Raw genomic sequence first — 23,087 nt, forward strand, 5'->3', positions numbered from 1 at the left:
GTGGAATAGTTCCCTACCTCTGTAAATCTTATATAGTACAATCAAAGAGAGGAGCTGAATTTGCTGTTTTTAATCATCCCTCTCTATTTTGTGTTCTGAAAGAATTATGAGTGGATCCTATGGAAAATAATATTCTGAACCTCATATGTTAAATAACATATAAGACACTTTGTAAAATACCTAGTAACATGAAAGTATTCAGTAAATGTAAGTTTTTATTATGGTTTTACTTCTATAAGCTTGCATGTAAATTTGTCTTTTTATAAATTTGTACTTCAGGAGGAATTTCTAGAATAGAATTAATAGGACACAGGGTATGGATCCTGTTAAAGGCTCTTAATATAAAATTTAAAATAGCTTTATAGAATGTTTTAACCAATTTACACTTATTCCAGAAGAATGAGAGTTCCAATCTCAATATACATTTCCTCACTTTGCTAATTCAATATGGAAAAAAAGTTTACTTTTTTCAGTCCTAATAAGGATACATATTTTAGTAGATTTACTGACTAGTTTTATTTTTATTATTTTTTAATCCATTTCTCTGTTTCAATGATAGTCCTTTTCCCTACTGATTTTTAAATGTTTTTTAAATATTAAAAAAAGATATTAAATATCTTTTGTCTAATGCGGTTTTGCATAGATTCCTTCATCTTGTTTTTACTTTTTAGTTTTATTTACAATTAACATGTATCATTTTTACTATTAATCAGATAAAATGGGTCACAAGAATTAGTGTTCTCATGACATCAAGATTCCCTAAGAATTACCAATGAAATAAAAAAATAAAGATTGCATATGGACTCTTTACACCTTATGCTTTAGAATCCTACCTTTAGCAGCCTGTCAAAGAGAATGATTCTGTTTAGTTGGTACTCTGTGTCCCTCTCTCGGATGATTAAAGGGAGAGTGGCAGCTGCAGACAACTCATTATTGCTGTTTGAATGAGGTAAATTAGACTGGCTATAATAGAGAAACAAGAGCAGAAAAATTGACAAAACATATAAAATAAAAAAACCCGAACATCACATTTTTGTATCCTCCTTAGGAAACAATTTTCCAAAAAAATATGCAAGCTTCTTATCAATATAATAGAAAGAGAAAAGAAAAATAATGGTAAAAAGAATATATATATATATACTCACTCATCTTCAAGTAGTGGGTAAAATGCTTCTCCACCAACATCTTTTAATCTCTGAATTTAAAGAGAAAATATTTATGATACTTAAGATCTGAGACAGAAACACTGATCTTTATTTAAAAGGAAGAATAAGGTAAAATTATATATTTATAAAGATACCAGGAAAACTACAACAGAATTTAAAATTCATTTATTGTAAACATGCAAATACATCATGCCTGCAGTGATTAAGTTTAGCTATAAAGAATATTCTTTGTTTTTTTATCTTTTTACCTTCAGGGAGTTCTCATAAATGTTGCATACCTATTATGATAGTTTTCCAAACAGGATGCAAAATTGCTAAAATTAGTATAAAATTGAATAAATGAATAAAACATTTTTTAAATTATGTGAAGTATATATAAAAAAGTACTTTTTAATACACATCCCTTAATTTAGAACTTGACTCCAATTTACTTCTGCCTTGATATTAATACAAACTAAAACAAAAGTAAGGTGCTAAAAAAAGGATTCGGAAGAATTTCTCACATCATACGTTGAACATGCATGACTCAAATAGCTGGTAAATCAGCTGACAAAACTCAATTTTCTTAATTATTTTTTCACAAACTTATTATAATAATGTTACTCCAAATAATACCATTGCCAGGATTATAGATATTCTTCAAAAGCATAAGGCAGCAGGCAATAGTAAAGTAAAATCTAAGACACATCCTAAGTAGGGTGATTAAAGTTAATGCCATCTTGCCTGCTGCTCTGCTCTTCAGTTCATCTTCCAACTCGAGGGCAGAGTATCTGCTCCTCTGGGGATTGACACAGAAGTTCAAGCTCTGTGTGTAGCCAGCATCGATCTTCTGTTGATTAGAGTTATTGTGTACTCAACCATGTGAGTTAGCCTCAGAATTTTTTTTTTTTAAAGACTATTTATTTGAGAGAGAGAGGGAATGAGAGGGGCGAGGGGCAAAGGGAGAAGCCAGCTCCCTGCCGAGCAGAGGATCCGATGTGGGACGTGATCCTGGGACTCCAGGATCATGACCTGAGCTGAATAGCCTCAGAATTTTTAAAAGCTGAAGAAAAATCTTTTACCCACAACTGAGAATCTGGCAAACCCTGATTTTACGCCTGACTTTTTTCTAAAATTTGATGTGCTGTAGATTTATGCCATTTTTCCTCTAAACTTTTAGGTGTTTCTTTTGTGGATTGAAATTCTAAGTAGAAAAATAAGATTTTCTCAAATTTTACCCCATTATTAATATGCACATTGTTTTAAAATTTGGGTTTTACTGTCCTGAAAGTCAAAATATTACAAGTAACTTTTCTGCTTTTTTTTATATTAAAAATGTAGCATATTAAAAGTACAAAAAGGGCAAAAATATAGAAAAGTAGAAACAAAACTTATTTGGTTTCCATATTATTTTTAAAATCAGCAACATAAACATTTTTTTAAATAATCATAGATTAAAAGTATTTTAAATTTCAAAAGTGGAAATGTAAGGTCATTGAGAAAGTAAAATTGAAGCCTTGTATTTATTTAACTGATGTTCATATACTTTGATTATATTTAAAGAAGCAAATTAAGAGTAAAACCAAATTGGTCAAAACCATGTATTTGGATGTAACTTATTGTTTGTTGTTTTGTACTGCTACTTACTTTATCTACTATACACATTCTTTTCAAAGAGATGATAAGCTTAGTGTATCGTGTAGTAATAATTATAGATTTAGATTTTCTATTCCTTGCATTATGGCAGGTAAGAGATTCTAATTCCCTCCTACTACTTAATATGTAAAATACTAACAGGAAAAGCCTAAAAATATAAGGAAAATCAATGATGTGAGACCGAAAACTGGGCTTAGAGATAAAGGATATAAGCTAGAAATAAAATGTATTGATAATCATGGCCTAAGGTTTTAAGCACAATGGGACAAAGACTTGGGCATCTGATTAACAGGCAGCCAGACTGGAGGAGACCCTGCTATATTCAAGAAAGAACTGGGTGTGTTGGGGGCAGAGGGGAGGACATCCAACTTTAGTCAGCCTGAGTGATTGATGTAGGGAAGAAGAATACCCAATTCAGATTCCTTTTAGCTGTCCTGTCTCTCCTAATAAGGTAAGGAGGGAAGCTGAAAAGCTTTGTATAAAGGTCACAGCCCAGAGACACAGGTTTGCTAAAGGGCTGAGACCTAACCATAGGACTACAGAACTCCTTCCCTTCCCTACCTTAAAACCCATGTCAACAGAGCTCCAGTATAAAAGGGGATTCCAGCTGAAAGAGCTGCATGCAGGTCTCAGACTCTATTTTAAAAAGTCTCTAGGGAAAAAAAAAAGTCTCTAGGGAAACCCAAAATCACCAGGGGGAATAAGTGCAAGGATAGTTGAGGAAATTTTAGTCTCTGACAAAAAAGCACACATAGTAAACAGCTAGATAAACACGACATTGTGAGCTAAAGGCCTATTTACCATAGTTCTTTTTATTGGTAAATCATGTTAGGGTTTCAACAAAAAATGGCAAGGCATGCTAATATGTGAAAAAGACACTCTGAAGAAACAAAGCAAGCCATAGAACCAGCCTCAGATTTGTCAGAGACTTGGAAATTATAAGGCCAGTAATTTAAAATAACTCTGATTAATATGCTAAGGGCTCTTAGGAAAAAAGCAGAGAGCATGCAAGAACAGGTGGGTAATATAGGCATGGAGATAGAAATTCTAATAAAGAATCAAAAGATGTAACCTATGTATTATAGAAACCTATGTGTTATAGAAATCAGAAGAAGGAGAAAGGAGGAAATTTCTGGAAATTTTCAAAATTAAAGACATGAAATAACAAAGATCCAGGAAACTTTACAAACATCAAGCAGGATAAATACCAAAAGAAAAAACTATGCCTAGTAATATCATATTCCTTAAAAGAAACCATCAAAAGTTAAAGGAAAAGCCACAGATTAGAAGATATATGCACTACACATAACCAACAAAGACTCCATATTTGGAATATATATTTTGAAGTCCTCAAATCAATAAGAAATCACCCAGTAGAAAAATTGACAAAAGATATGAACTAGTAATATATAGAAGAGGTAAACACACTACCAAGAAATATGAAGAGATTCATAACTGCATTATAATCAGGGAATTAAAATTAGTATTATAGCAAAATTAGTATTATAGCAAAATAGTATTATAGCAAAATATTCTATACCTTTTAGAGCAATGTATTTTTTTTAAGGTTTATTTATTTAAGAGAGAAAGAGAGAACAGGAGCAGGGGTTGGGGTAGGGAGGGGCAATGGGAGAGGGAGAAGCAGACTCCCCACTGAGCAGGGAGTTCCACGCAGGGCTTGATCCCAGGACCCCAGGATCATGACCTGAGCCTAAGGCAGACGCTCAACCAACTGAGCCACTCAGGTGCTTCTAGAGCAATAATTTTGTAAAAATTTGATAATATCATGTGTTACCAAGTATACAGAAAATGAGAAACCTTATCCAATAATGGAAAAGATACAACTCCATTTGTGAATGATTGAACAGTTTGTACTAAGGCTGAAGATGTACAGATCCTATTTCCCAATAACGTCACTCCTGGGTATATACCTTAAAGAACCTCTGACATATTTTATGAGATCAGGGAGAAATTCAAGGCTTCATGTATATCTTTAAGGTTTTATTTAAAAAAAGAAAAAATATGAGGTAGATTTGTCAAAACATCATTCTTACATTTCTTAGCTGGCATAAGGACAATGTCACGGTGGTGTCATCTAATAGTGAGCTTCTGTCTCGACCCTGTCCAAAGCTTTCACCATCTTCAAAGAGAAAACTGAAAAGAGATTAAAAAAAAATAATTATTTTAATGAGAACACAAAAAATGATTTATTGCTTCTGCTAGAAAATAAAATTTATTCTAAATCATCATTCCCTCATCAAAGAAAGAAATTTTAGACTAAATGAATTAATTAAAAATATGTATTTAATATGTTTATATTTCACCAAACAATTCCAATTTTTAAATATAAATTGAGTTCATATGAATACAGTATACAAATAGAAAGTATTTTAGGAATACAAGAGTGTGAATTATTCTCTTTGCTCATGCAGATTCAATGCTAAAATTACTCTCTTGACAATATGCGTATGTGCTCCTGAGGAAGTTTCTATGAGTGAGAAATGATAGAAGAAGAAACAAAAATCATGATAGTAACTTCTCAGGAGAAAGAATAGTGAATAATAAATGCATAAAATTTCTTTAGGATTTCAGAGAAATAATTTTGAGAATTTATATATACCTTGAAATTTCCATCATCTTATTTCCCAGTGTTCTGTTTAATTCAATGTGTGAGAAATAAAATTGACTGAAAAATCAGTTTAAGGGGGAAAATATAGAGACCCAGTAGTCTACTCAAATAATTAACCTAAAAATTTAACATGTGAAGAAAAAAATGATCAGCAGGTAACTTTTATTGTTATCTACAATGATCAAATCTAGTAGTAAAATCTAAAATTAAAATTTTAAAGCATTGGTGGAAACTTAAGAGATTTAGGTTCACATCTTTACGAATAAATACAAACAGCAATGGAACAGTAACAATTTTGGTCCTTAGAGTTGTACTGTTAATTAGCTTTCAGTCTAATTTATATGATGATGTCGAAGATCTTATGCGGTTCTATAGTTTTCATAACAGTGATTTAGTACCATGATGATCTCTAGGACAATGAGGCCATAGAGTACATTTACAATTGTAACTGGAAATAAAAAAGTTACTTATAATAGGCACACTAGTCTACTTTATTAACTCTCTCGAAATTACTATTCTTTCTGACTTGTACATTTTTCATTTTTGAACATCAATTATTAAAGCTATTCCATAATAATGGACCTACTTCAAATAGATCAGAAAGCAAATTATGTATTAAAATATTTAAAAATTTATTAAAAATAATAAAATGTTAATGTGAATTCTTCAAATAAAAGCTTCAGCCAAAAAACCAAGGTATTGACTTCCAGTTGCTTTCATAATCACTTAATCGGAATGTCTAGCAAAGAAATCCCAAAATAAATAAAAATGTTATTACTAAATGTTTTTCACTTCTAAGAGAAACTTTCTTTCCTTACTTGGGGAGTGTGCAGATAGGTGGTTTAGACCGAATGATCTCCTTGTTGACAAGCTCTTTCTCCAAGTCACCTCCCGCTAAACACCAAAGGTAATACACTTCTTCAATAGATCTTTCTGCCAGGTAATCACTGTTTATATCTATTAATAGCAAATGGAAAAGAATCATAGCTATCATACTTTTTGTTTTTATCAAAAGGCAATAGGCAATAATAGCTGATATTCTCAAAATTAACTGAAGAACACAGCAAGAATCCCTTTAATAAGAACATTCATACTATAAACTGCACAAAGGATGAAATGCAGATATACATATTGGATGTACATTCAGTTTCTTTGAGAAAAAAAAGAATTTTTACCCTCTATATTAGAGTTATATGGGAAATATATTCTATATATCAGGCTCTGTGGGGAAGGGATAAGGGCAGAAAAAAGCACTTGGACAGTTAACTAATACAAACTATCCCATCCTTCATGTCTTGAGGCAATTGTTGCCTTTTCTGAAGAGTCTTTCTTACTGTCTCAGGCACACTATGATTCTACTGCACTATGTTCATATTGAATTTATGTATAATAGTAATATAAATGTTTATCTGCCTCTCCATTTGGCATGAATGTTACTTGAAGTTATAGTGCATGGAACATAGCAGGAACTCAAAAAAATATTTGACTGAATGAACGCTTAATAAATATTTCTTGCCACGACTTACATCTTGATAACTCTTCAATGTAAAAATATTATTGGTGCCACTAAAACACACATTCTGAGAATGGTAATCTTTATAGATGAATGAAAAGAAAAAAGCTGATATTCTCTTACAATGTGGAATATAACGGTATGGACTCCTACCGATAATATAATTTTTAGAGATCATTTATAATAAATTATGTAGAATATGATATATGTATGTTGTAGTGGAAATTCCACTGGGAATTAGAAAGCAATACTGGCATTAAGATTTGAGATGAAAATAGGACTTTGGTTTGCATAATGAATTTTTTTGGTGCTACTTCCTCAATTCTTAAAAGTTCTTTCTCCAAAGCAAGTTAAATTTAAAGGATTAAAAAGTTAGGTGGTGTAAGAGACTCTTAATCTCACAAAACAAACTGAGGGTTGCCAGGGGGAGGGGGATAGGGAGAGGGTGGTGGGATTATGGACATTGGGGAGAGTATGTGCTATGGTGAGTGCTGTGAAGTGTATAAACCCAGTGATTCACAGATCTGTACCCCTGGGGCTAATAATACATTATATGTTTATAAAAAATAAAAAATAATTATTAAAAAAAAGAAAGAAAGAGAAAAAAAAGAAAAAAAGTTAGGTGGTTATATTTTAAGCAAATCCAAAATTATCTCTGAATTCCCAGACAGGTATCCATAAAGCCTTACTAGTGTAATATATATGTTGTTGGTAAATACAAAACTAAAAGTAGGATAAAGGTACTTTCTTTAAAAATAAAACACTGTTTTTGGTCTTATTCATCATTACCTTTACATAGCTGACTGATATCCTCAGGCAGAGTCAAATCAGCACATCTCAAAGAAGATGAAAACAGACTGGCAGGTTTGGTAAAGGGAGTATATAAAGGTGACACTTCACTAAATACCTTGTCCTGCATTAAGTCATTGGCAGTTGGCCTTGAGAAAAATTTAAAACACACAGTAGGAATGAGATACAAATTTCATCATTAGAAATCCTTGGCATCACTTATTTAAAAAGTTATAAAATGTAGAAAATTACTTTTCAAATGATTTAATTATAATTTATGTTTACCAGGGTAAATCAACTTTTTTTCTTAAATTGCTGTGTAATGCTGACCTTTTAATGTTCATTCCCTGATTTGTGTGTCTCATTACTCTCTTCAAAAGTAAGAAATCCCATATATCACAGTGGTGCCAAATTAGCCAGTGCCTTACCTAATTTTGAAAATAGTGCTATGAAAAAAGATCACTGCAAATATGAATAATCTTCTTATATTGAAAAATCTGATAAGACACTTTGTAAAACTTTCATAATACATGGCTTTTGTATTATATGATGTAGGCCTGTTTCTGAATATGGTGTGAAATGAATCTTGTGGCTTTGGAAAAAAATTAGAAGAAAAATAACAAATTTCTACAGAGCTTCTTAATGTAAGAAAAAAATGATAAGAGCTAGCATATAGTTTATATCATGAGTCAGATAACTATTGCTCTTGGGTTAAATTCACCTACTGTCTATTTTTATCTGGTTCATGAGCTAAAAATAGATTTTGTATTTTTAAATAGTTGAAAAAATCAAAATACTATTATTTTGGATATGTGAAAATTATACAAAACTCAAGTTTCAGTATCTAAAAGTAAAGTTTTATTGGAACATAGCAACACTAAGTCATTTAAGTTGTCTTTAAGTTATTGTCTTTGGCTGCTTTTAAGCTACAAGATCAGTGCTGTTACAGACTATGGTCCATGAAGTAAAAAATACTCACTATCTGGTCCTTACCAAAAAGAGTTTGTTGATTCCTGAGTTAAATAAACACAATAGCACATCAGGCATTTTTTTTTTTTTTTGGTAAAAATATGATTCGAGAAGACATTTTATGATGTGGAGTTTAATATATCTACATTTAGAAATATCTGCACCTACATTTAGAAGAATATGCTTGCTTCAATATGAAAAAAAGACTCATAGTTTGCAACATTTCATGTGCATTTTTCTTTTTAGTTTAGCTAACCATGATTATTTCCCTGGTTATCTGCCAAATTTTCAATTAACATTATTGTCAGTGGGTCCAACCAAATTAACTATGGCAAAATGTACTTAGAAACTTGTGTCATGGATGATATTACAGCATACTGAAGGAACTATCACTAACTCAAATTGCCCATTAAATAACCAGCAATCAACCATAAAAAACCAATGTTTCTTTAAGTTACTTATACACGGATCTGTGGTTGACAAATGTGAAGTAAATAAAATCTTAAATATCGACTGGCAATGTGTTTGATTTTTCTAAAGCACAAAAATAAACGCTGGAAAATGATCCTTAAAAAATTTGCTAGAATAATGGCACACATTCAAGGGGACAGTTAAAAGTCTTAAATACACCACCAGTACAGAAAATAATAATCTATCCTTAGCAGAGTCTAGATGAATACTTGTATATAAAAATGAAGTGACTGTACGCAAATGTTGAATTTTTTCCCTTTTGTGCTTTTTGCATCTTATAATATATCAAAGATTATTACATATGAGCATCTTCATTTTTTACTTTTACCTTGACTATGATTTACCTGTGTTACTGAATATCTTAATTAAAATTCTAAACTAATAATGCCTTTTGGTTTTCTTCCTCCTCTCTTAATGTGGCATTAAACATAAAAACATAAAAATTATGTTTTTAATATCATTCCACTCTTCCTAACATGTATTGATAAAGATGTTTTTCTAAAGACTAATTAGAATATATTATTTTCAAATATCATATACTTAAGGAGTTTAGGAAAGACAACTGTAAGGCTAACAGTGATATCACCAAATAAAAACAAATAATAATACTTATAAGAAATCCTTTTATATTACCAATAATTATTAGTTGACCTCACCATTTATTGAAGTTTTAGGTTAAATACAATTGCCAATAAGCTTTTGTTATAATTTCTCTTATGTCATTCATGTTTGGGAATATCTACAATTTAGCCGATTTTCTAATTGGAGACTAGGAAATGAACCAGTAACTTCTTTGGGAATGTGCCAGTTTTCTGACAGTGGTTTAATTACTGTTTTCTTCTTTTATTAATACATATTAGTACCATAACTAACAGTTATGATACTAGTGTCAATTATGTATTCTTATATATATGTAAATATTCTTATTTAATCCATTACTATTATAAGTAATAAGAAAAACCACAAATACTTTTATACTAAAGGTATCAGCATAATCTCTAAGTCTTAATAATATAAACCTCTTGGAAGGGTGGAAGGTGAGACACTTCTTCAAAAGATTTATCACATTTTCGGGAAGGTCCTGGTAAATAAAAAAAAAAGAATTATTTAAAATGATCCATTTAAAAAAACATATTTTACTCACAATAGTCAGAAAGGCTAAAATTAACAAGTCAGGAAACAACAGATATTGGCAAGGATGCAGAGAAAGGGAAACCTTTTTACACTGTTGGTGGGAATGCCAACTGGTGCAGCCACTCTGGAAAACAGCATGAAGGTTCCCCAAAAAGTTGAAATCAGAGCTAACCTACAACCCAGCAACTGCACTACTAGAAGTTTATTGAAAGGACACAAACATAGTGATTTGAAGGGGTCCATGGACCCCAATGTTTATAGGATCAGTGTCCATAATAGCCAAACTATGGAAAGAACCCAGATGTCCACCAACAGATGAATGGATAAAAAAGATGGGGTATGTATACATAATAGAATATTATTCAGCTATCAAAAAGTGAAATCTTGTCATTTGCAAACAACGTGGATGGAACTAGAGGGTATTATGCTAAGTGAAATAATAAGTCAATCAGAGAAAGGCAATTGTTGTATGATTTCACTCATGTGGAATTTAAGAAACAAAACAGAGGAGCAAAGGGGAAGGGAAAAATAAAACAAGACATGATCAGAGACGGGGACAAACCATGAGACTCTTAACCACAGGAAATAAACTAAGGATTGCTGGAGGGGAGGGGAGTGGGGAAGGGGAAACTGGTTGATGGGCATTAAGGAGGGCGTGTGATATAATGAGCACTTGGTGTCATATGCAACTGACAAATCACTAGATTCTACCTCTGAAACTAATAACATACTATATGCTAATTAAACTGAATTTAAATAAAACATTTTTTAAAAAGAAAAGAATTATTTAAAATGATCCATTTAAAAATATATTTTACTCAAATGTTTGCTATTCTAGGACATTTTGATTTTTCTAAAAAGTCTTTTTATTTGGACTTTATACTAATTTATATTAGCTTATCACTCTATGAAAAAACAAAAATCTGAACAGAAATAAACATAACTTTAAAATAGCTTGCTGTTAGATCTCAAGTATACAAAATACATACATTTCAATAACAGATTAATAACAAACCTTTATGATGTCCAGACAACCATGCTCTTCGGCCAGAACTATTATAGTGTCATCTACGCAATCTATAAAACAGAAAAATTGTATGAAGTAATGCTACTTTTCTTATCTATCAGAACTGAACTCAGATAATTTTTTTAAAAAATTGTGTTATACAGTTTTGGAACCTGGAATATTAAAAGGCTTGTGACTTTGTTAAGTTTTGTTACATGTTTTGATAAAAATAAAGACTTTAAATACTAAATATTACTTGAATTATAGATACTAGAAGATAGCCACTTAAATAATGACAAAAAGCAGTGGTTCAAGATAAAGATTCTCTTGCTCTCCCGCCCTATATATGTAATGCACATATAGATATTACTCTTTTGCATTTACATAATTTGGAGAATGTATACATATCTCTGGGGATTTAAAGTATACATTTTACAATTCATATCAAAATATTAATACCAAACTTCAATGAACTAGAACAAACAATCTTAAAATCTGTATTGAGCAACAAAAGACCTTGAATAGCCAAAACAATCTTGAAAAAGAACAAAACTGGAGATATCATGATCCCAGATTTCAAGAAATACTACAAAGCTATAGTAATCAAAACAGCCAACAAAAACCCCCAAAATCTTGCCATTTGCAATGACATGGATAGAACTAGAGGGTGTTATGCTAAGTGAAATAAGTCAGTCAGAGAAAGACAAATATCATATGACTCTCAGATGTGAGGACTTTGAGAGGAAGGGTGGGGCGTCGTTGGGGGAAGGGAGGGAAAAAAAGAAACAGAATGGGACTGCAGAGGGAGACAAACCATAAGAGACTCTTAATCTCAGAAAACAAACTAAGGATTGCTGGGGGTGGTGGGGTTGGGATAGGGTGGCTGGGTTATGGACATTGGGGAGGGTACGTGCTATGGTGGGTGCTGTGAACTGTGTAAGACATGATTCACAGACCTGTACCCCTGAAACAAATAAGACATTATATGTTAATAAAAACAAACAAACAAACAAAAACCAGTATGGTATTGACACAAAAACAGACACACAGATCAACGGAACAGAATAGTAAGCCCAGAAATAAATTCATGCTTACAGGGCCAAATTTATCTTCCACCCAAGAGGCAAGAATATGCAATGGGAAAAAAGATAGTCTCTTCAACAAATTGTCTTAGGAAAACTGGACAGCCACATGCAAAAGATGAAACTGGACCACTTTCTTACACCATACACAAAAATAAACTAAAAACGGGTTAAGGACCTAATTGTAGGGGTGCTTGGGTGGTTCAGTCAGTTAAGCAACTGCCTTTGGCTCAGGTCATGATCTCAGCGTCCCGGGATTGAGCCCCTCAGTAGGCTCCCTGCTCAGAGGGAGTTTGCTTCTCCCTTTTCCTCTGCTCCTCCTCCCCATTTGTGCTCTCTCTGTGTCTCAAATAAATAAATACAATCTTAAAAAAAAAAAAAAAAAGGACCTGTGAGACCTGAAACCATAAAAATCCTAATAGAGATAACAGGCAGGAATTTCTCTGACACTGGCTGTAGCAGCATCTTTCTAGATATGTCCCCTGAGGCAAGGGAAACAAATGCAAAGATAAATTGCTGGGACTACATCAAAATAAAAAGTTTGTACAGTGATGGAAAAAACCAACAAAAATAAAAGACAACTATTGAGAGGGTAAAGATATTTGTAAATGACATATCTGATAAAGGGTTAGTCTCCAAAATATATAAAGAATTTAAACAACTCTTTAATCACTATATTGTAAACCTGAAACTAATATAACACTGTATGTTAACTATACTGTAATTTAAAAATAAAATAAAAAAGAATTTATATAATTCACCATCTAAAAAAAAATCCAACTAAAAATGGGCTGAAGATGTGAACAGACATTTCTCCAAAGACATACAGATGGTTAACAGACACATGAAAAACGTGTTCAATATTATTCATAATCAGGGAAATGCAAAGTATAATCTCAATGAGATACCACCTCATACCTGTCAGGCTAAAATAAAAAAGTACAAGAAACAATAAATGTTGGCAAGGATGCGGAGAAAAAGGAACCCTTGTGTGCTACTGGTAGGAAAGCACACTGGTACAGTCTCTGTGAAAAACAGCACGGAGGCTCCTCAAAATATTAAAGATAGAAATAACATGATCCAGTAATCCCAGTACTGGGTATTTACCCAAAGAATAAAATACACTAATTCAGAAAGATATATGCACCCCTATGTTTATTGCAGCACTATTTATAACAGTCAAATTATGGAAGCAGCCCAAGTGTCCACTGATATATGAATGGATAACAAAGATGTGGTGTGTATATACACAATGGAATATTACTTAGCTACAAAAAAAGCAGATTCTTGCCATTTATAGCAACATGTATGGGTATGGAGAGTATAATGCTAAGTGAAATAGTTAGAGAAAGACAAATACCATATGATCTCACTCATTTGTGGAACTTAAGAATCAAAACAAATGAAGAAAAAGAAATTTAAAAAAAAACAGACTCAACTATAGAGAAAAAACTGATGATTACCAGAGAGGAGATGAGTTGGGGGGGCAGGTGAAATAGGTGAGGGAACTAAAAGTACATTTATCTTGATGAGGACTGAGTAATGTCTATACATTGTTGAATCACTACATTGTATACCTGAAATTAATATAACACTGTATGTTAACTACACTGAAATTAAAATTATAAAAATAATAAAGTCTAAGTTTAGTCTGTAGACCATATTAAGAAATCTCTAAGACTCCTTAAAAGCCTTATTATCAATATTTGAAACTAAACATTGTAAATATGGTAACATTTTGTGCAATTATATTTATAATTCATTATTATTTGATATTTATTGATACTTTTCAGTACATATTCTTTTTTTTTAAATTTTTTTATTTTTTATAAACATATATTTTTATCCCTAGGGGTACAGGTCTGTGAATCGCCAGGTTTACACACTTCACAGCACTCACCAAAGCACATACTCTCCCCAATGTCCATAACCCCACCCCCCTTCTCCCAACTCCCCTCCCCCCAGCAACCCTCAGTTTGTTTTGTGAGATTAAGAGTCACTTATGGTTTGTCTCCCTCTCAATCCCATCTTGTTTCATTTACTCTTCTCCTCCCCCTTAACCCCACAGGTTGCATCACCACTTCCTCAATCAGGGAGATCATATGATAGTTGTCTTTCTCTGCTTGACTTATTTCACTAAGCATGATACGCTCTAGTTCCATCCACGTTGTCGCAAATGGCAAGATTTCATTTCTTTCATTTCTTTTGATGGCTGCATAGTATTCCATTGTGTATATATACCACATCTTCTTGATCCATTCATCTGTTGATGGACATCTAGGTTCTTTCCATAGTTAGGCTAATGTGGACATTGCTGCTATAAACATTCGGGTGCACGTGCCCCTTGGGATCACTACATTTGTATCTTTAGAGTAAATACCCAGTTGTGCAATTGCTGGGTCATAGGGCAGTTCTATTTTCAAAATTTTGAGGAACCTCCATGCTGATTTCCAGAGTGGTTGCACCAGTTTGCATTCCCACCAACAGTGTAGGAGGGTTCCCCTTTCTCCGCATCCTGGCCAGCATCTGTCATTTCCTGACTTGTTAATTTTAGCCATTCTGACTGGTGTGAGGTGATATCTCATTGTGGTTTTGATTTATATTTCCCCGATGCTGAGTGACATGGAGCAATTTTTCATGTGTCTGTTGGCCATCTGTATGTCTTCTTTGCAGAAATGTCTGTTCATGTCCTCTGCCCATTTCTTGATTGGATTATTTGTTCTTTGGGTGTTGAGTTTGCTAAGTTCTTTACAGATTTTGGACACTAGTCCTTTATCTGATATGTCATATGCAAATATCTTCTCCCATTCTGTCAGCTGTCCTTTGGTTTTGTTAACTGTTTCCTTTGCTTTGATCTTGATAAAATCCCAATAGTTCATTTTTGCCCTTGCTTCCCTTGCCTTTGGCGTTGTTCCTAGGAAGATGTTGCTGCGGCTGAGGTCGAAGAGGTTGCTGCCTGTGTTCTCTTCAAGGATTTTGATAGATTCCTTTCTCAGATTGAGGTCCTTCATCCATTTTGAGTCTATTTTCGTGTGTGGTGTAAGGAAATGGTCCAATTTCATTTTTCTGCATGTGGCTGTCCAATTTTCCCAGCACCATTTATTGAAGAGACTGTCTTTTTTCCATTGGACATTCTTTCCAGCTTTGTCAAAGATTAGTTGACCATAGAGTTGAGGGTCTACTTCTGGGCTCTCTATTCTGTTCCATTGATCTATGTGCCTGTTTTTGTGCCAGTACCATGCTGTCTTGATGATGACAGCTTTGTAATAGAGCTTGAAGTCCGGAATTGTGATGCCACCAACTTTGGCTTTCTTTTTCAATATCCCTTTGGCTATTCGAGGTCTTTTCTGGTTCCATATAAATTTTAGGATTATTTGTTCCATTTCTTTGAAAAAGATGGATGGTACTTTGATAGGAATTGCATTAAATGTGTAGATTGCTTTAGGTAGCATAGACATTTTCACAATATTTATTCTTCCAATCCAGGAGCATGGAACATTTTCCCATTTCTTTGTGTCTTCCTCAATTTCTTTCATGAGTACTTTATAGTTTTCTGAGTATAGATTCTGTGCCTCTTTGGTTAGGTTTATTCCTAGGTATCTTATGGTTTTGGGTGCAATTGTAAATGGGATTGACTCCTTAATTACTCTTTCTTCTGTCTTGGTGGTGGTGTAGAGAAATGCAACTGATTTCTGTGCATTGATTTTATATCCTGACACTTTACTGAATTCCTGTACAAGTTCTAGCAGTTTTGGAGTGCAGTCTTTTGGGTTTTCCACATATAGAATCATATCATCTGCGAAGAGTGATAGTTTAACTTCTTTGCCGATTTGGATGCCTGTGATCTCCTTTTGTTGTCTGATTGCTGAGGCTAGGACTTCTAGTACTAGAAGTGAATAGCAGTGGTGATAATGGACATCTCTGCCGTGTTCCTGACCTTAGAAGAAAAGCTTTCAGTTTTTCTCCATTGAGAATATTTGCGGTGGGTTTTTCATAAATGGCTTTGATAAAGGTATGTGCCCTCTATCCCTACACTTTGAAGAGTTTTGATCAGGAAGAGATGCTGTACTTTGTCAAATGCTTTTTCAGCATCTATTGAGAGTATCACATGGTTCTTGTTCTTTCTTTTATTGATGTGTTGTATCACATTTATTGATTTGCGGATGTTGAACCAACCTTGCAGCCCTGGAATAAATCCCACTTGGTCGTGGTGAATAATCCTTTTAATGTACTGTTGAATCCTATTGGCTAGTATTTTGTTAAGAATTTTTGCATCTGTGTTCATCAAGGATATTGGTCTATAGCTCTCTTTTTTGCTGGGATCCTTGTCTGGTTTTGGGATCAAGGTGATGCTGGCCTCAAAAAATGAGTTTGGAAGTTTTCCTTCCATTTCTATTTTTTGGAACAGTTTCAGGAGAACAGGAATTATTTCTTATTTAAATATTTGGTAGAACTCCCCTGGGAAGCCGTCTGGCCCTGGGCTTTTGTTTGTTTGGAGATTTTTAATGACTGTTTCAATCTCCTTACTGGTTATGGGTCTGTTCAGGCTTTCTATTTCTTCCTGGTTCAGTTGTGGTAGTTTATATGTTTCTAGGAATGCATCCATTTCTTCCAGATTGTCAAATTTGTTGGCGTAGAGTTGCTCATAGTATGTTCTTATAATAGTTTGTATTTCTTTGGTGTTAGTTGTGATCTCTCCTCTTTCATTCATGATTTTATTTATTTGGGCCCTTTCTCTTTTCTTTTTGATAAGTCTGGCCAGGGGTTTATCAATCTTATTAATTCTTTCAAAGAACCAGCTCCTAGTTTCATTGATTTGTTCTATTGTTTTTTTGGTTTCTATTTCATTGATTTCTGCTCTGATCTTTATGATTTCTCTTCTCCTGCTGGGTGTAGAGTTTCTTTCTTGTTTTTTCTCCAGCTCCTTTAGGTGTAGGGTTAGGTTGTGTACCTGAGACCTTTCTTGTTTCTTGAGAAAGGCTTGTACCGCTATATATTTTCCTCCCAGGACTGCCTTTGTTGTGTCCCACAGATTTTGAACCATTGTGTTTTCATTATCATTTGTTTCCATAAATTTTTTCAATTCTTCTTTAATTTCCTGGTTGACCCATTCATTCTTTAGAAGGATGCTGTTTAGTCTCCATGTATTTGGGTTCTTTCCAAATTTCCTCTTGTGGTTGAGTTCTAGCTTCAGAGCATTGTGGTCTGAAAATATGCAGGGTATGATCCCAATCTTTTGATACCGGTTGCGACCTGATTTAGGACCGAGGATGTGATCTATTCTGGAGAAGAATGTGTATTCTCTTGCTTTAGGATGAAATGTTCTGAATATGTCTGTGATGTCCATCTGGTCCAGTGTGTCATTTAAGGCCTTTATTTCCTTGTTTATCTTTTGCTTGGATGATCTGTCCATTTCAGTGAGGGGAGTGTTAAAGTCCCCTACTATTATTGTATTATTGTTGATGTTGTGATCTCTCCTCTTTCATTCAAATTATTGTTGATGTGTTTCTTTGAATTTGTTATTAATTGGTTTATATAGTTAGCTGGTTTATATAATTAGTTTATATAGTTAGCTGCTCCCACGTTGGGGGCATAGATATTTAAAATTGTTAGATCTTCTTGTTGGACAGACCCTTTGAGTATGATATAGAAAGCAGGAATGGCAATCCTTGTATCAGATCAATTAGATTTTAAGCCAAAGACTATATCTCTTATTATAGTCTTTGGCTTAAAATCTAATTGATCTGATACAAGGATTGCCATTCCTGCTTTCTTCTGATGTCCATTAGCATGGTAAATTCTTTTCCACCCCCTCACTTTAAATCTGGAGGTGTCTTCGGGCTTAAAATGAGTTTCTTGGAGGCAATATATAGATGGGTTTTGTTTTTTTATCCATTCTCATACCCTGTGTCTTTTGATTGGGGGCATTTAGCCCATTAACATTCAGGGTAACTATTGAGAGATATGAATTTCGTGCCATTGTATTGCCTGTAAGGTCACTGTTACTGTATATTGTCTCTGTTCCTTTCAGATCTACCACTTGTACGCTCTCTCTTTGCTTAGAGGACCCCTTTCAATATTTCCTGTAGAGCTGGTTTGGTGTTTGCAAGTTCTTTCAGTTTTTTTGTTCTGGAAGCTTTTAATCTCTCCTTCTATTTTCAGTGATAGCCTAGCTGGATATAGTATTCTTGGCTGCATGTTTTTCTCGTTTAGTGCTCTGAATATATCATGTCAGCTCTTTCTGGCCTGCCAGGTCTCTGTGGATAAGTCTGCTGCCAATCTAATATTTTTACCATTGTATGTTACAGACTTCTTTTCCCGGGCTGCTTTCAGGATTTTCTCTTTGTAACTAAGACTTGTAAATTTTACTATTGGGTGACAGGGTGTGGACCTATTCTTATTGATTTTGAGGGGCATTCTCTGCACCTCCTGAATTTTGATGCTTGTTCCCTTTGCCATATTGGGGAAATTCTCTCCAATAATTCTCTCCAGTATACCTTTTGCTTCCCTCTCTCTTTCTTCTTCTTCTGGAATCCCAATTATTCTAATGTTGTGTCGTCTTATGGTGTCACTTATCTCTCGAATTCTCCCCTCGTGGTCCAGTAGCTGTTTGTCCCTCTTTTGCTCAGCTTGTTTATTCTCTGTCATTTGGTCTTCTATATCGCTAATTCTTTCTTCTGCCTCATTTATCCTAGCAGTGAGAGCCTCCATTTTTGATTGCACCTCATTAATAGCTTTTTTGATTTCAACTTGGTTAGATTTTAATTCTTTTATTTCTCCAGAAAGGGCTTTTATATCTCCCGAGAGGGTTTCTCTAATATCTTCCATGCCTTTGTCGAGTCCGCCTAGAACCTTGAGAATCGTCATTCTGAACTCTAGATCTGTAATATTACCAATGTCTGTATTGATTAGGTCCCTAGCCTTCCGTACTGCCTCTTGTTCTTTTTTCTGTGGTGAATTTTTCTGCCTTGTCATTTTGTCCAGATAAGAGTATATGAAGGAGCAAGTAAAATACTAAAAGGGTGGCAACAAGTCCAGGAAAATATGCTTTAACCAAATCAGAAGAGATCCCAAATCATGAGGGGGGTGAAAGGGGATACAAAGAGGTTCAGAAAGAAAAAAAAATAAATAAAGATAAGAAACAATTAAAAAAAGAAAACAAATAAAGAAAAAGTATAAAAAAGAAAAAAATATATATATTAGATAAACTAGATAAAATGTTAAAAAAGAAAAGGGTAAAAGTTAAAAAAATTTTAGCAAAAGAAGAGAAAAAAAAATTGAAAAAGAAAAAAAAAATTAAATTAACTGCAATACTAAAGAATCATGTGGAGAAAGCCATGAGTCTGTGCTTTGCTTTCTCCTCCTCTGGAATTCTGCTGCTCTCCTTGGTATTGAAACTGCACTCCTTGGTAGGTGAACTTGGTCTTGGCTGGATTTCTTGTTGATCTTCTGGGGGAGGGGCCTGTTGTAGTGATTTTCAAGTGTCTTTGCCCCAGGCAGAATTGCACCACCCTTACCAGGGGCCGGACTGAGTAATCTGCTCGGGTTTGCTTTCAGGAGCTTTTGTTCCCTGAGTGCTTTCCGTAGAGTTCTGGAGGACGGGAATACAAATGGCGGCCTCCTGGTCTCTGGCCTTGAGGAGCCGAGAGCCCGGGGCCCCACTCCTCAGTGCGCCCTTAGAGAACAGTGCCCAGTAACTCACTCCCGTCTGCCTGACCTCTGGCCACGCTCCGAGCTCACGGAGCCTCAGTACATATTCTTATTTGTAAACCCTATTAACATGGACATCAATTTGTCACTCTTTTACATAAAGTGCTCTATCAATTTTTCTCTCCTTTATTACTGCATGTGCTTAATTTATTCTACTCTGAAGTAGATTACATACATTTATGTAAACTTGAATTAAATATTAAGATCTAATATACATATAAACTAAATGAGCTTGTTATAAGGAAAAATATTCTTCTCAGTCATTATTCACACATGATTCATCAAATAGAAACTCAAAACTTAAGCTATGTTGTCTGAAGGTAAACTACTACAGAGAAGTTTATTTATTCTCATATTTTGATTTCAGAACTTAGTTTACTTGGCTAGATCATGAAGCTAAGAAAATACTTATCTACATTATAATTTCTTAATGAGTAAGGAAAGCACTACAATAATACTTCAGAAGGCACTCTTAAGTTGTCCTATTAATGCTTACCACTGATCATTAGAACATTAAAGAAATTCAGGATATTTCTGTGTATTCACTTTTTTAGAACACATTCTTAATGTGTATGATTACTAGCAGTCACTAAAGATTATATTTGTAGTTGAAACATAATCATTTGTGAGACACTTACCCAATGTAAGCAAAAATTTTAGTCTTTCAGAAATATCCAAGCTCTGAAATAATTTTCTTCCCTGAATAAAACAGGAAAACAAATTCATGTTAACATTTACATCTTTTTTCAGGGAGGCACTTTTTCCCCTCAGAGATGAAAATGATTTTATCAGGTATCTCTTTTTTTCTTCAGTGGTTTTATTTGACTTTTAAAGTAGTGTCACTAAGGAAAAATTATCAGTTTGACATTCAAACATTTCATATATTTAAGGATCATTATATTCTAGTTTGGAATCAAACATTCTTCACTTTTGAGAGCTATATATATCTGGTTGTCTAGAGAGATTCCAGGCCACCAGGTGCCTTATGTAAGGGACTGAGATGATCCTGGGAAAGATTCATATTATCCTTACATTTACCCAACTAATTCTTACTTATATATCATTATCCAGGTAATCTGCTGTCTCCATTAAGAAACATTCAATGACATGCCTTCCTTCTTCCACAATGAATTAGACAATCAACCTTTGTGCTCCCATAGCACCTGCTATATTTATTTTAGGATACATATATTGTATTTTAATTGTTTCCTTTATTCAGTTTCAGGGTGCTTCTTGAAATAGAGTCTGGAGTCAGTCATAACTTCAACAATTAATGTGTCAAGCAACAATTGTGTGCCAAATTGGACTTCTGGCCACAAGCTATATAACCTGGGCAAATACTTAACCTCCTTAGGTTACACTTTTCTCATTTATAAAACTGGGATGTTAACTATACATGCCATAGAGGTTGCAGTGAAGATTACAGAATGTATAAAAAAGTGCCTCACATTTTTTGCACATAGAAAATCATTCATAAACGTTGGTTCTTCTTCTTCTTCTTCTTTTTTTTTTTTACAAACAAATTAAACGTATAGGATCCTTTAAGTATTCTTAGAAGGAAAGTCTTAAGAATATAGCCTGGTCTTTATGTGGAGAAAAAAAAGACCATTTTTGTTTTGTTTTGTTTTGTTTTTTAATAAAGAGAGAGCAAAAAGATTCCTTAAAGTATTGCCCCCTGCTCCCGCTCTCTTGGAGCTGACTTGTTAGTGCCTCATTCTTCTCCCATGCCCTGTCAGGAGGTGGCATTAAAGACTTATAAAATTAGGGGCACCTGGTTGGCTCAGTAGGCTAAGTCTCTGCCTTAGGCTTGGGTCATGGTCTCAGGGTGCTAGGATTGAGCCCCGTATCAGGCTCTCTGCTCAGCGGGGAACTTGTATCTCCCTCTCTCTCTGCCTGCCTATCCACCTACTTGTGATCTCTCTCTGTCAAATACATAAAATCTTAAAAAAAAAAAGACTTATGAAATTAGAACTACAGATAGATCATTGAAAAAAAGTTGCCATTCCTCTCTCAATTTTTTACATTATCTTATTAATCTTTAAGAAATACAGGTTTGATTTTATCAATATCTTCTTTAAAAATTTAAATGGTCCCCCAAGCCTTATGTAACTTAAATATAAACTTCTCAATTTAGCATTCAAAATCTCCTAGATATCTTTTCAATCTAGGTTCTTACTATGTATCTACCTGTGATGAACACACATTCACACACACACACACACACACACACAGAGCAGTTCAATTTGATTACTTGCAATACAGTGCATATACTCTGTATGATGATATGATATGACTGATGATTACATAAGATCATATGATTTTGGCTTATGTTATTTTCCTACAGTAATTTTTCTTCATTGTTATCAAAATTTTATACATATCCTTAATTGCATTGCCACTCTTGAATGTTAATTTTGTGAGTTAAAGATTTCAAAATTCAAATTACTTTCTCTCAGCATTTTGATGACATTGTGCCACTGTTTTCTAACATCCAAATTACTAAGAGGTTTAACGTCAATCTCATTCTTGGTAGGTAGTATGTCTTTTCTGATACATTTTAAGATTTTCTCACTGACACTGATAAAGTCATCATAGCTTACTAAAGGCAGGCTGGTGTGTTAAGAGTACAGCTTTGGGTATAGTTGATGGGTACAGATCTGCTCAAGTACTTACTATGATGTAACTAGGACAGGCTGATTAATTTTTCTGTACCTCAATTTCCTGATCTGTAAACTAAAGATAACAATTAGATAAATTTTATAAGACTGTTGTGAGTACTGATTGAGATAACAGAGATTAGAAATGTATCTGACTTTTGAAAAGTTCTTAATAAATGTTACCCACTATTTCATTACTGGTTGTCTCATAAAAGTTTAGTATATGATTTCTAGGTATTTGTTGTTGTATGTTGTGCTTTTTTAAAAAAAAACTGTTTTACAAGGTAATTAGAGGATTCTTTCAAACGAAGAAATTTATACTCAGC

At 33.7% G+C, this 23,087-nt stretch overlaps 1 protein-coding gene across 3 annotated transcripts in view; it reads right to left on the reverse strand.

Moving 5' to 3' along the window:
* Window positions 1-23,087, reverse strand: part of TBCK (TBC1 domain containing kinase) — a 210,077-nt gene that overhangs the window by 123,437 nt on the left and 63,553 nt on the right. For all 3 annotated transcript variants that reach the window (XM_032333075.1, XM_032333076.1, XM_032333077.1), the window contains exons 7-14: window positions 20,743-20,803; window positions 11,322-11,383; window positions 10,192-10,253; window positions 7,733-7,881; window positions 6,249-6,387; window positions 4,856-4,955; window positions 1,146-1,195; window positions 834-963 (exon numbers count right to left, since the gene is read on the reverse strand). In XM_032333075.1, the coding sequence (XP_032188966.1) occupies window positions 834-963; window positions 1,146-1,195; window positions 4,856-4,955; window positions 6,249-6,387; window positions 7,733-7,881; window positions 10,192-10,253; window positions 11,322-11,383; window positions 20,743-20,803 (753 nt within the window). The remainder of the gene's footprint in view (window positions 1-833; window positions 964-1,145; window positions 1,196-4,855; window positions 4,956-6,248; window positions 6,388-7,732; window positions 7,882-10,191; window positions 10,254-11,321; window positions 11,384-20,742; window positions 20,804-23,087) is intronic.

Source organism: Mustela erminea, chromosome 2, assembly GCF_009829155.1.
Source record: "Mustela erminea isolate mMusErm1 chromosome 2, mMusErm1.Pri, whole genome shotgun sequence".
NCBI classification, from domain to species: domain Eukaryota; kingdom Metazoa; phylum Chordata; class Mammalia; order Carnivora; family Mustelidae; genus Mustela; species Mustela erminea.